The following is a 13,613-nucleotide window of genomic DNA, read 5'->3' on the forward strand; positions in this document are numbered from 1 at the left end:
GATGCAATTTAACATGCTAAAGAACAGTTGTTGGTGACAGCACTATACAGTGTTACCAGGCTTTTAAAAAGTTTCCCTACATTTAAACCTTCAACATAAAATATGAGGTGTGTGTTGTATTATAGAATATCCTTTCCCTAATGAATCACTTTACCTATGTTAAGAAATTAGGGAACTGATTTCTTATTAATACAAGAGCTGATTTTTTAAATGATCTACCCTGGAATTTATAGCAAAAGAATAACACAAAGACAGCATTTCTTTTTAAATACTTCATTTTCTTACACACACATATGTGTGTGTGTATATGTATGTGTATATATATATATATACATATATATTTGTATGTATGTATATGTTGTTTGGCTCTGCTCGGAAGCTACTCCTGGCTGTCTGCCTGGGGATCACTCCAGCAGTGTTTGGGTGATCATGTGGTACTGGGTACCCAGGCCTCTCACATATAATGCATGTGCTTATGTGCTTAACCCATCGAATGATCCCCCTATATAATTATGTGTAAGAATTGATATTTATAGGTAAATATCATCAGCTAATATTGATATTGATATTTATAGGTAAATATCAAATTCCTTTGATATTTAAATCTTATTTGACTGTGAGTCTTATTCTTTGGTTTTATGAAAAGAATAAATTGGGTAGATCTTTTAAAAATCAAAGATATAGTTTTCAGAGGTTATTTTTTTAAAATATTGGGAAAGTCAGGGCCTCTCGAACTAGTAACAGTGGGTAAGGTGCTTGCCTTGCAGGCTTCTAACTGGGTTTGATCCCCAGCACCCCATATGGTCCCCTTCTCCTCTTTCCCAGATGCTGTAGGTGAACCCATATTTTTTATGCCACTGGTAGTGGAAATACTATTTGTATAATATTGACAACAGTGGTAGAACTAAACTGTTATCCTTCAGTATGCTTCTTGAAAGAATTAAAAACTCATCTTCAGGGCCCAGAGCAATTGTACAGCAGATAGGGCCTTTATCCCTATCCGAATAGCATGCAGCTGACCAGGATTCAATCCTCGGCACCCCATATGGTTCCCTGTACACCGCCAGGAGTGATCTCTGAGTGCAGAGCCAGGAATAAGCACTCAGCACCACCTGGTGTGTGCCCCAAAACAAACCAAACCAAACAAACTCCAAAACAGACAGGCAAAGCAACAAAACCCAAAAAAACCCAACCCACCTCCAAACCTCTGGTGTTTGGTGTGTATCCCCCGCCGCCCCCTGCTTTTTGGGTCACACCTAGCGATACACAGGGCTTACTCCTGGCTCTGTACTCAGGAATTACTCCTGGCGGTGCTCAGGGGACCATATGGGATGCTGGGAATAGAACCCGGGTCGGCCACGTACAAGGCAAATGCCCTCCCTGCTGTGCTATCGCTCCAGCCCCCCTCTGGTGTTTGGATAAAATACTTCATCTCTGCTAAAAGGGATGCCTGGTGGCTTTTAGTCTGAGGTCTAAAGGAGGGAATCAGGATGCAAAGGACAATAGGATTTTCACAGGGTATCATTGTGTCAGTGAGAGAATATGTGTATGCATGCAAGCATATATATGTATATATGGTATGTATATGCACTTACACAGTACACACATGTACACATCTATACCTACACATGTAGGTATGTACAGGCATACAAATATATACCAGTACCTGTTCTGGTGCCCAGTTACCCAGCTGTTGCACCGTTTCTATATGGATTTTGGTTGGTGCCAGGCAAGTGATTCTTAAAAGTTTTTTCACTATAGACTAGGTGAGTTGTCTGCAGGCCTTGATTTTGTATTTCATTTGAGAAGTTCTTGCTGTTATTGCCTTTTCCTTATATGCTCTTGAATCAGTTAAAGGTTTTCACTTACTTAAGAGCAGGTTTTCTTTCACAATAACATTGTTTAAAACTGTGACTCAGCTAGGAAGTATTACTAAAAAGATCTTCTCTTTTATTATGTAGTTGAAATAAAAAAACAAGATTAGTCAAAGAATTTTTCATTTTCTAAAATGCCCTTGTAACTGATAATGCCCATTATTGATAATATTCATGAACTGCATAGTAAAGAAAAAAGGCAGTTGAAGTTATATAGTACAGAAGGAAGTACATTCATTTAAAAAATATTTTTTTTGCCCATAAGGATGCTTGTGGGTAGTGTGAGGAGCTGTTAGTGAGTTGATTTTTTTTTCTTTCAAACATCAAAGCTTCAGTTTGTGTAAGCATTCTAAAGATTCTAATCCTGAGCTCAAAGACAAATTGGCTGTAGTGATTGGACATTACTTACGGCTTTGTTTAGCTACTCAGAAATCCTCTTGGCTTAAAACAATAAGTTTTTTTTTTTTAAACCCGTCTTGCTACTGCTGCTCTTAGTTTCTAGTAAACTGTATGAACAATCGATCCATTAGCTCAGTGATAGTATTTCTTGAGATACTTGTTTTGTGCTGTTTTCATTATAGCTTTTGAAGAACTTGAAAAAGCCTTAAGTACAGCCCAAAAATCAGAAGAAGCACGGAGGAAAATGAAGGCAGAAATGGATGAACAAATAAAAGCTATTGAAAAAGCAAATGAGGAAGAACGTGTCAGTCTCCAACAGGAATTAAGTCGGGTGAAACAGGAGGTTGTGAATGTGAAAAAAGTAAGAATTATTCTAGATTGAGATAAGCCTTAGCAATCTTGAAATTCATTCTTAATGATTTTCTAGCTGTCTTTATGTGTAAACGTCTTTATGTATTTTGGACCATGACTTATTTTGTGATGTTCATGACATAGAAAAAATGCTTTGACAGGTAAAACAAAATATTAATCCCATAAAAGTGGTATTCCTTGTCTTACATGAGGAACAACACTTTATGGATTTTCTTTTGACTTTCAAGAATTGTGATTAGATTTTCAGTTTTAGGCCACAACCTGAGGTGCTCAGGGGCTATTTGTGACTCTGTTGGTAACCAGGGAACCCCATGGGGTGGCAGAGATTTGAATAGGATCGGTGGAATGCACAGCCAGCTTGTATTAAGCCCTGTATTATCGGACCCCAAGACTTAGTGACTTTTGATTTATGTGAGAATTATGTTTTGATTTTTCTGATAAAGAAACTATTAGGTCAGTAATTAGACTCGTGCATTATTATTTATTTGTAAAGTTACATAGTTCTAGATGTTTCATTTTAATTATTTGATTTTCAGAAATCCTCAGAACAAGTGGCAAAACTACAGAAACTTCATGAAGAGGAGCTGGCTAGCAAAGAGCAGGAACTAACCAGGAGCTTCCAGGCCCAAGAGAGGGAACTGCAGGAGCAAATGAAAGTAGCTCTTGTAAGTACCATTTTGCTTTTTGCTCCATGTTAGTGTTGGGTACCGAGTGTTGGGTGCTGTACTTGCTGTGAGTTGCACACTTCATTGTGGTGCTCTGGTACATTCTTTATGGTGCTTGCACACACTAGGCAGTATGCTGGAGATTGCATTGATTTTTTTTGTTGTGCCAAGAATCCTGAGTGGCAGAGCAGGTGGTTTTGCACTGGGTCACGTGTGGATGTTCTGGGAAATCAAGTCCCTCAGGCTTGCAGGTACCTTTGTCACTAAACTTTGGAGAGTTTATGTTTACATTTAGTTATAAATATATTTATGGGAGCCAGAGAGATAGTACAGCAGGTAAGGCCCTTGCCTTGCACTCAGCCAACCCGGGTTTTATCCTTGGCATCCCATATAATCCTGAGTTGGCCACAAGTAATCCCTGAGCTCAGAGCCAGGAATAAACCCCGAGCACCACTAGGTGTGGCCCTAAAACAAAAACAAACTGACAAAATATACTTAGGTATGAATAATTAAAATATTTGAAGCTATATTAAGTTTATTCATTAATATTTTTATAATCTCTAAACATTCTGGATAAATACTAAACAAACACCTTTGCTATTATTGTTGTCGTGCTCCAGGGGTTGCACGCTTGGTGTGGTGCTTGCATACTTGGTAGTGCCAGGTATCGTGGTTAGTGTGCAAAGCAGGCACTCTGCCTCGGAGCTGTCTCTGGGCCCAGCAGTGATTTTTGGCTTTGGTTTTGCTTCTTGTTGTGGCTCGAGGGCCATGTGTGGTAGGGGAGGTAGGGAGACTCAGAGCTACCTGGTATTGAACCCAAGGCCTAATGCGTGCAAGGCTTGTGAGCTACCACTGGAATCGTATCCCTGGGGTCCCCAGCAGTGGTTCTTCAGTCGAGTCAGGGAATTTTCTGTGACCAGCTGTGGATGATTTTCATGTTGGAGTTACTGGCCTTTTGAGAACTGAGATGTGAACAGTAGCTTTGTTAAAACCATATTCAAGGGATTGCTGACAGACTCAGCGCAGGACACGAACACAGGCAAGCCATGGGCATGTGTACACAAGCGCTTGGCCCCTTCTGCTCCCCTCTGTACTCATCTCTCAAAGAAACTAATTTTGAATTGATCATCAAAATCAGCAGATTATTGAAATTTCACCTTTTGTTTTTTATGAGCATATAGAGATGTCTTTAAATATAGCTTATAGGACATTGTTTATATTTAAAATGATGCTTTAAAATTCATGTTATAGAAATGAAATTTTTTATAAATCTGCTTATAGTATATAAGTAAATTTCAGTATATATATTTATATATATTATAAGCAGTTATAAACTATACAGATCTTCCCTCCAAGCAGTATTATTATTCATTCGAAAATATTGCCTTTTGGCAAGATGAACGCTAAGGAGCAGATTTAGATAATTGATTTTAGTTGGAGTCCAAAGTTACTAAGTGTTTAATGTGCTCTCTAGAGATTCTCTTTAAAAATTTCAGTATATATGTGTGTGTGTGTGTGTGTGTGTGTGTGTGTGTGTGTGTGTATAACATCAGTCAAATAAGCTTTTCAGGACTGATGGAGTGGTAACAGAGCCTGTCATTTGAAGAGTGATGCATGCTTTAATATATAATTCCTTGATATAATCCATATATTGACATGTAATCTGCTGATTTAGATTAAAATAAAGCATCAGAAATCCTATACAGTTGCAGTCTAGTTTCTTGCCTTAGAGTTGAAGTACCTGAAGTGTAGAGAAGAGAGCAGTTGTTATGTCACCCTTCATTTTCTGTGTTGTTTTGCAAAACAGTTGGAGGTAGTGAAAAGCAGCAGTTGCAGTGGGGGTTACGGAAACCAAATTTTGCAGCTCAGCAGTATTTGTGGCAAAGGTGGGCCAGATGCACAGGGCACACCTTATTCATGCGGACTAGACACTGGAGTAGCGATGATACCGCCTCCCTCTAGCTCAGAGGCAGGCCACTCCCACGGAAGAGTTCAGTGGGTCTGAGATGTTATTGTTGATTTTTCACCCAGGAAAAAAGTCAATCGGAGTATTTGAAGATCACCCAAGAAAAAGAACAGCAAGAATCCCTGGCTCTGGAAGAGTTAGAGTTGCAGAAAAAAGCAATCCTCTCAGAGAGCGAAAAGAAACTTAAGGACCTTCAACATGAAGCCGAGACCTACAGAACTGTAAGTTTAAATATTTGTGTTCAGAGCTGTGGAATTGCTGGTGTGTCTCTATAATGTCGTACAGAAGCTGTGGCTTGAATGGGCTAGCTTGAGATACATTTACGCTTCATTTTTAGGTTTTAAGAGCTATTGACGGGAGAGCGGTTTTGAGATTGGCTTCGTTTTCTCCAGACCCGCCTGCAGTGGGCTGTGTTTCTACTCGTCACTCTTGTCTTTGTACTTGAACTGTGCAATTCTGCTGTGTTGTTCATTCATCACTGTTGTGTAGGAAGGGGGTCTCATTTTGAAAGCAAAACTTGCTCAGGCAACTTCCTGGCTGTCAACTTCATCTCATACCATGTTCTGGAAATAATCGATAATATTTGTATCACATTTGCGTTAGTCTGATGTCATGCTTTTACATAAACCTTTTCATTTTTACGGCCTTTGGAAGCAGCGTATGAACTGTATGAGTCATTTAAATTATTTTTTTATTTTTTAAATTTTGGGGTCACACCCAGCATTGCACAGGGGTTACTCCTGGCTCTACACTCAGTAATTACTCCTGGCAGTGCTCGGGGGACCATATGGAATGCTGGGAATCGAACCTGGGTCGGCTGTGTGCAAGGCAAATGCCCTACCCGCTGTGCTATCACTCCAGCCCCATGAGTGATTGGTTTTGAATAAACTGTTACTGTTTACATTTTTACTTTTAAGGTAATATAGATAGTGAACTACTCACAGTTCTTAAGCATCATTTTAAACTGTGTTTTATTGTCTGGCTTCCCACTTATACTTAAAGTGGCATGGTGGAGGGGAATTGGTTCTCAGGAGGTCTAGATTTTCCACTTGCTTGCTTTGAAAGTCAGGTGCAAAGGAATCAGCTTCATTGCTTCACCGATTCTTTCTAGTTCTTTCCAGCTGACATTCTTCATCTCCGCCTTTTTTCATTTCAGTCAAAATTGTTATGTTTATGAGGTAATGGTAATCTTTCAAAAAATGGAAAGTTTCTTCTTTTGGAGGAGTGATGTTTTTGGAAGGGTCCTGGATTTCAAACCCAGGGCCTCATACATGCAATGTATATGCTCCATAACTGAGCTACATTCCTGTTTCTAGAAGTTCCTTCTTTTTTGAAAAATTTTAAATATTTTTGGTGTAGAAAAACTGTACACATTTCCTTTCAAAATTAAATTATTAAAGTAATAGAATGCTATTATAGTCTGAGTAGAAAAAATACCCATGTTTCTATTATCTATTTGTGTTTTATTTTAATTTTGCTAACCATTTAAAATATTCTTGTGGGGCTGGAGTGATAACAGCACAGTGGGAGGGCGTTTGCCTTGCACGCGGCCGACCCACGTTTGATTCCCAGCATCCCATATGGTCCCTCGAGCACCACCAGGAGTAATTCCTGAGTGCATTAGCCAGAAGTAACCCCTGTGCATCGCCGGGTGTGACCCAAAAAGCAAAAAACAAACAAAAAAATTCTTGAAAATATGTTGTTGAAATAAATAGAAAAAAAATTTGGAATTATGATTTGTGTTAAGAATAGAATCTTTTTTATTATATAATTCCTTTAGGAACTAAGCACAGATTCTTTGTTCTTTTTAATATTTGGCATGATATACCTAGTTATTTGTTCAAATTTTAATTTTATGGTATGTATAGACATTATGCCATGTCTATTATTGCTAATAAACAAATGTGTTTTTTAACAAAAATACATCTGTTTTCATTAACAGAGAATTCTTGAATTAGAAAGTTCTTTGGAAAAAAGCTTGCAAGAGAGCAAAAATCAATCAGACGATTTGGCCGTTCATTTGGAAGCTGAAAAAAATAAGCACAATAAAGAAATTACAATCATGATTGAAAAACACAAGACAGAATTGGAAAGCCTACAGCACCAGCAGGATAACCTTTGGACTGAAAAATTTCAAGTCTTGCAGCAACAGCATCAGAGTGAAATGGAACAGCTTAGGGAAAAGCATGAACAAGAGAAAGAGACATTGTTGAAGGACAAAGAGATTCTCTTCCAGGCCCACATAGAAGAGATGAACGAAAAGACTTTAGAAAAGCTTGATGTGAAGCAAACAGAACTAGAATCCCTGTCTTCTGAACTTTCAGAAGTATTAAAAGTCCGTGATAAACTACAAGAGGAACTTTCTGTTCTAAAGGATCAAGCAGATAAAGTGAAGCAGGAATTAGAAGCCAAATTAGATGAACAGAAAAGTCACCACCAGCAACAAGTTGAGAATATCATTAAAGAACAAGAGCTGTCTCTCCAGAGAACTGAGAAGGCATTAAAAGATGAAATCAATCAACTTGAGCTTCTTCTGAAGGAAAAGGACAAACATCTAAAAGAGCATCAGGCTCATGTGGAAAACTTAGAGGCAGATATTAAAAGGTCTGAAGGGGAACTCCAAGAGGCATCTGCTAAGCTTGATCTTTGTCAGTCACACCAGAGTACTGCACAGGAGCAGGCAAAAACATATGAGGAGCAGTTAGCCCAGTTGCAGCAGAAGTTGTTAGACTTTGAAACAGAAAAATCTCTTCTTACCAAACAGGTAGCTGAGGTTGAAACACAGAGAAAAGTTGTCTGTACTGAGTTAGACACACACAAAATCCAGGTACAGGACTTACTGCAGCAACTTGAGAAGAAGAATAGTGAAATGGAAGAAAAAGTAAAGTCTTTAACCCAACTCTATGAGTCCCAGCTTAAAGATCACAATGCAGAACAGCAACAGATAAAACAAATATTGATGGAAAAAGAAAATATAATTTTGCAAATGAAAGAAGGACAAAGCAAAGAAACTGAAATACTCAAACAGAAATTGTCAGCAAAGGAGGACAGTATTAGTGTTTTGCATGAAGAATATGAAACCAAATTGAAAAATCAAGAAAAAAAGATGGAAAAAATTAAGCAAAAAGCTAAAGAAATGCAAGAAGCATTAAAGAAAAAACTGTTGGATCAGGAGGCGAAACTTAAAAAAGAGCTTGAAAATACCGTTCTAGAGCTTAGTCAGAAAGAAAAACAGTTCAATGCCAAAATTTTGGAAATGGCACAGGCTAACTCAGCTGGAATCAATGATGCTGTGTCAAAGCTGGAAACGAACCAGAAGGAACAAATAGAAAGTCTTACTGAGGTGCATAGGCGAGAACTCAATGATGTCATATCAGTCTGGGAAAAGAAACTTAATCAGCAAGCTGAAGAACTTCAGGAAAACCATGAAACTCAGTTACAGGAAAAAGAGCAAGAGGTAGCTGAACTGAAGCAAAAGATCCTTCTGTTTGGGTGTGAGAAAGAAGAGATGAACAAGGAAATAGCATGGCTGAAGGAAGAAGGGATTAAGCAGGACACAAAGGTAAAGGAACTGCAGGAACAGTTAAACCAGAAGTCTGCTCATACGAATTCTCTCTCAGAAAATGAAACTAAACTGAAGGCACAGCTTCAAAAGCTGGAAGTTGACTTGGCTCATTCTCTGAAGGAGAATACTTGTCATCAGGAGCATATAGTTGAACTGAAGATGCTAGCAGAAAAAGATAAACTTAAGGTTTCTGAGTTGACTGACAAGTTGAAAACTACAGATGAAGAATTCCAAAGTTTGAAATCTTCGCATGAAAGAAGTCAGAAAAGCCTGGAAGAGAAAAGCTTGGAATTTGCAAAACTGTCTGAGGAACTTGCTGTTCAGCTGGATCTTTACTCTAAGAAATCCGAGGCCTTCTTACAAACCAAAACAAGTGAACTCATCAACAGTAGTAGCAGTAAAATTAATGCTCTTCTCTCTAGAATTTCTCACTGTCAGCACCACACGGCGAAAGTTAAGGAGGTACTAGTAATGAAAACTTGCAAAGTTGCTGAACTAGAAGCACAGCTTAGGCAGCTAACTGAAGAGCAGAGTACACTCCACAGTTCTTTTCAACAGGCTTCCCGTCAGTTAGAAGAAAAAGAAAATCAGATTAGGAGCTTGAAGGCTGATATTGAAGGCCTTGTAACTGAAAAGGAAGCCCTGCAGATGGAAGGAGGCCATCAGCAGCAGGCCGCCTCGGAAAAGGAGTCTTGTATCACTCAGCTGAAGAAAGACTTAGCTGAAAACATCAATGCTCTCACTTTGATGAAAGAAGAGCTTACAGAGAAAAAGCTGGAGATCAGTAGTTTGAGTAAACAGTTAACGGATTTGAATGCTCAGCTCGAGAATAGCATCAGCCAAACTGAAAAAGAAGCAGCCATTTCATCTCTCAGAAAGCATTATGATGAAGAACAACGTGAGTTACAAGCTCAGGTGCAAGATTTATCCTTGAAAGCTGAAACTCTGAGTAACGAGAAAAGGTCTGCTCTTGAAAGGGAGGATCATTTGTCCAACAAATTCTCAGAATGGAAGAAGAAAGCTCAGTCAAAATTTACACAGTATCAAAATACTATTAAAGAATTGCAGACGCAGCTTGAGTTAAAAACAAAGGAAGCCAGTGAAAAGGACGAGAAGATAACCTTATTGAAGGAAGACCTTGATCAGCAAAGTAAGATATTTGAAGGTTTAAAGGGTGAAATGGAGGACAAGAAGAGCCAGTTGGAGAAAAAGGAGAGTAATTTAGAGACTGAGTTAAAAACTCAAACTGCAAGAATTGCAGAATTAGAGGAACATGTTGCTCAGAAAACAAATGAAATCGAGTCCTTAAGTGAAGTTCTTAGGAACTACAACCAGCAAAAGGACATAGAAGAGAAAGAACTGGCTCAGAAACTTCAGCACATGCAAGAGTTAGGAGAAGAGAAGGACAACAGGGTTAAAGAAGCTGAAGAAAAAGTTTTAGGACTGGAAAAGCAAGTGTCTTTTGTGAAAGCTGAACTGGAAAGTACAAAGAAAGAATTAGAATGTATGGATTCAAGTATGAAGAGCAAAGAACAGGCATTAAAAGCATTGGAAGGTAGACTTGAACAAGAAAGTGCTACAAAATTAGCAGAACTGAAGAAAAAAGCTGAACAGAAAATTGCTGCTATCAAGAAGCAGTTACTATCTCAGATGGAAGAGAAAGAACAGCAGTATAAACAAGATGCAGAAAGCCGTTTGAATGAGCTGCATATAAAACTGAAGGAAAGGGAGAAAGAGATTCATATCTTGGAAGAAAAACTCAAGTCCACAGAGAGTTCACCACTGTCAGAAGCATCAGTTGTACCCAGATCAGCAAATAGCTTGGCATGTGCTGAGCAGGAAGAGGTAGCTTCCCAGGGCTGTGTGCAGAAAGCATGTGAAGAAAAAATCAGTGTTTTACAAAGAGATTTAATGGCAAAAGAAAAGCTATTGCAGAAACTGGAGCAAGAAAGAGAAGTGACGACTTCTTCTTATTCTGAAATGCAATGCAAATACCAGGAGCTCTTACAAAAGATCGAACATGCTGAAGCAAAGCAACACGAGGATCAAGTTATGATCAGTCATCTTCAGGAAGAACTTAAGGGAAAGAACACAAAATCCTTAGAAACATCTCAACAAATAGAAAAAGAGGGAGGTAAAAATAACACAGCAAAGCAAAACTTGGAAAATCTGGATGATAATGTCCAGAAAATCCTCCAGGAGAAGGAACTAACCTGTCAGATGTTGGAGCAAAAGATTAAAGAGCTGGATTCGTGCTTAGCAAGAGAGAAGGAAGCACATAGAGTTGAAGTGGAAGAACTGACCTCAAAATATGAAAACTTACAGGCTTTACATCAGCAGATAGATGAAAAAAATATATCCACAAATACCTTGGAAACGAGTGCTGATGAAAAGTCCAAATCACATGGGGTCCAACCCAGATCGCTCAGTAACACGGAAGCTGAGCACAATGACCTGGAGTTTAAATTAGAAGGGGCAGAACGAGAGAAGCAGAAACTGGGTAAGGAGATTGTTAAATTGCAGAAAGATCTTCGCATGTTGCGGAAGGAGCATCAGCAAGAATTGGATATAATAAAGAAAGAACATGAGCAAGAAATGGAAGAGAGAATCAAGTGAGTACTTTTTTTTTTTTTTTTTGCTTTTTGGGTCACACCCAGCAATGCTCAGGGGTCACTCCTGGCTCTGCACTCATGAATTACCCCTGGCCATGCTCAGGGGACCATATGGGATGCTGGGAGTCAAACTCGGGTCGGCTGCGTGCAAGGCAAATTCCCTACCCGCTGTGCTATCGCTCCAGCCCCCAAGTGAGTACTTTTTAAAGCATTCATTTTGTATGCCTAATATAATTGTTTCTCCTACCTGAACTATTAAATATAGTGAGCTAAATATTGAGAAATAGGTGATTTAAGGTTATAGTAGTATTTCATGTCCGTTTATGGGGTAAACCTTTTCTTGTAGAAAGATTATGGTTGTTAGGCTCACAATCAAGTAGTTACTTGAGTTTTTAAAACGTTATTTTTAGGGACTGGAGAGGTAGGACAGCAGGCAGGGTGCTTGTGTTGCAAAATAGGCTGCCAAAGAGCAAGTCTGTGACTTGTAAAAGCAAACCAAACTACCATCCAGAAGGCAGCTCAGATTTCAAAAATACGAAATGAAAGTTAAGAGATCTGGAATATAAATTGAATTTCAGTAGAGTTAAAAACTTTGGTTCTTAGGACCAGAGTTAGAGTATAGCTGGTAGGGTGCTTGCCTTGCACTCGGGTTTGATCCTCAGCAACCCATGGCTATAAAACAATACATACATACACACATATATTTAATATTGCATTGTTATTACATGTCAGAGAGGTATATGGTGAAAAATTTAAAAGTGGGGGGGAGGAAGATTCTCAATCCCCCCCCAACCCCCTCCAGGACCATCTCCCAGAGAGAATCATAGCTTATCTTTTCAAGGGGTTATTGCACCCGAATACACTTACAGACACTTTTTTTTTTAATTACTGAATCACCGTGAGGTACAGTTACAGACTTACAAACTTTCGTGCTTGCATTTCAGTCATACAATGGTCAAGTACTCATCCCTCCACCAGTGCCCATTTTCTACCACCACCCCAACCCCTCCTGTTCTTAAACCAGTGATTATACTGTACAAATTGTTTTAAAGACCAGTGTGTTCCATGTCCAACAGTGGCTTATTTCTTTTTTTCCTTCTTTGGTTTACACCCAGGGATGCACTCAGGAATTACTCCTGGCAGTGCTCGGGGGATCATATGGGATGCTGGGAATCGAACCCAGGTCAGCCTCGTGCAAGGCAAACGCCCTACCCGCTGTGCTATCGCTCCAGCCCCAAACAGCAGTTAACTCTTACGTATTGGTTACTTAGACAGGAGCAGGAAGATCTTGAGTTGAAGCACAATTCCACATTAAAACAACTAATGAGAGAGTTTAACACGCAGCTGGCACAAAAGGAACATGAGCTGGAGATGACCATAAAAGAAACCATCGGTGAGTAAAATTTAAATGCATTGAATGACCCATCAGAATCATCGAAAGAGACTCTATAATTCAGACTTTTATTTTTTTCCCATATTGTGTTGAGTGCTTTAAGTAATTATAGCAGAGGGGAAAAAATGATGCTTACCCAAGAAAGGTTGTTAATGGAAATCCTCATGACTCAGTTTGCCCTAACAAGAGAAGGAACAGGTGAGGGACCTGAAAGCATTAATTAATTAAGCATTAATTAATTACCTTATGAAACTCCTTTCTGTCAGCTTACATCAGAACACTTAAGTTTTTAATTAAAATCATTGAGTAAGGGTTTTTATTGAAATTGGGATATGGACACTCTTACCTAATGTGCTTTCTTATTGTGTCCACTTTTCATTTATTAGATAAAGCCCAGGAAGTGGAGGCTGAACTTATGGAGACCCATCAAGAAGAGACAAATCAGTTACATAAAAAAATTGCAGAGAAAGAAGATGATCTACAAAGAACAGCCAGAAGATATGAAGAAATCCTTGATGTACTGTATTTTTTTCCTTCTCCTTTTCCTTTCCCCCTTCTCCTTCTCTCCCTCCCTCCCTCTATCTCACTCCTCTCCCCCTTTCTCCTCCTCTTTCTCTCTCTCTCCCCCCTTCCTCCCTCTCATATTTAGCTGTATTAGCCTTGATAATAGTTTGAAGTCTTTGAAAGACAATTACTTTGTCAGGTTTTGTTTTTCTAATGTAGAGGGGTTTTCATTTTGGTTCAACATTACCCAAATTATTATTTCT

At 38.9% G+C, this 13,613-nt stretch overlaps 1 protein-coding gene across 1 annotated transcript in view; it reads left to right on the forward strand.

Annotated features, from left to right (window-relative positions):
• GOLGA4 (golgin A4) overlaps nucleotides 1-13,613 on the forward strand; it is a 110,950-nt gene that overhangs the window by 61,413 nt on the left and 35,924 nt on the right. The window contains exons 13-18 of the mRNA XM_055134558.1: nucleotides 2,456-2,634; nucleotides 3,182-3,310; nucleotides 5,342-5,497; nucleotides 7,219-11,453; nucleotides 12,725-12,846; nucleotides 13,233-13,363. Coding sequence (XP_054990533.1) covers nucleotides 2,456-2,634; nucleotides 3,182-3,310; nucleotides 5,342-5,497; nucleotides 7,219-11,453; nucleotides 12,725-12,846; nucleotides 13,233-13,363 — 4,952 coding nt within the window. The remainder of the gene's footprint in view (nucleotides 1-2,455; nucleotides 2,635-3,181; nucleotides 3,311-5,341; nucleotides 5,498-7,218; nucleotides 11,454-12,724; nucleotides 12,847-13,232; nucleotides 13,364-13,613) is intronic.

Source organism: Sorex araneus, chromosome 4 (assembly GCF_027595985.1).
Source record: "Sorex araneus isolate mSorAra2 chromosome 4, mSorAra2.pri, whole genome shotgun sequence".
In the NCBI taxonomy this organism is placed as follows: Eukaryota; Metazoa; Chordata; class Mammalia; order Eulipotyphla; family Soricidae; genus Sorex; species Sorex araneus.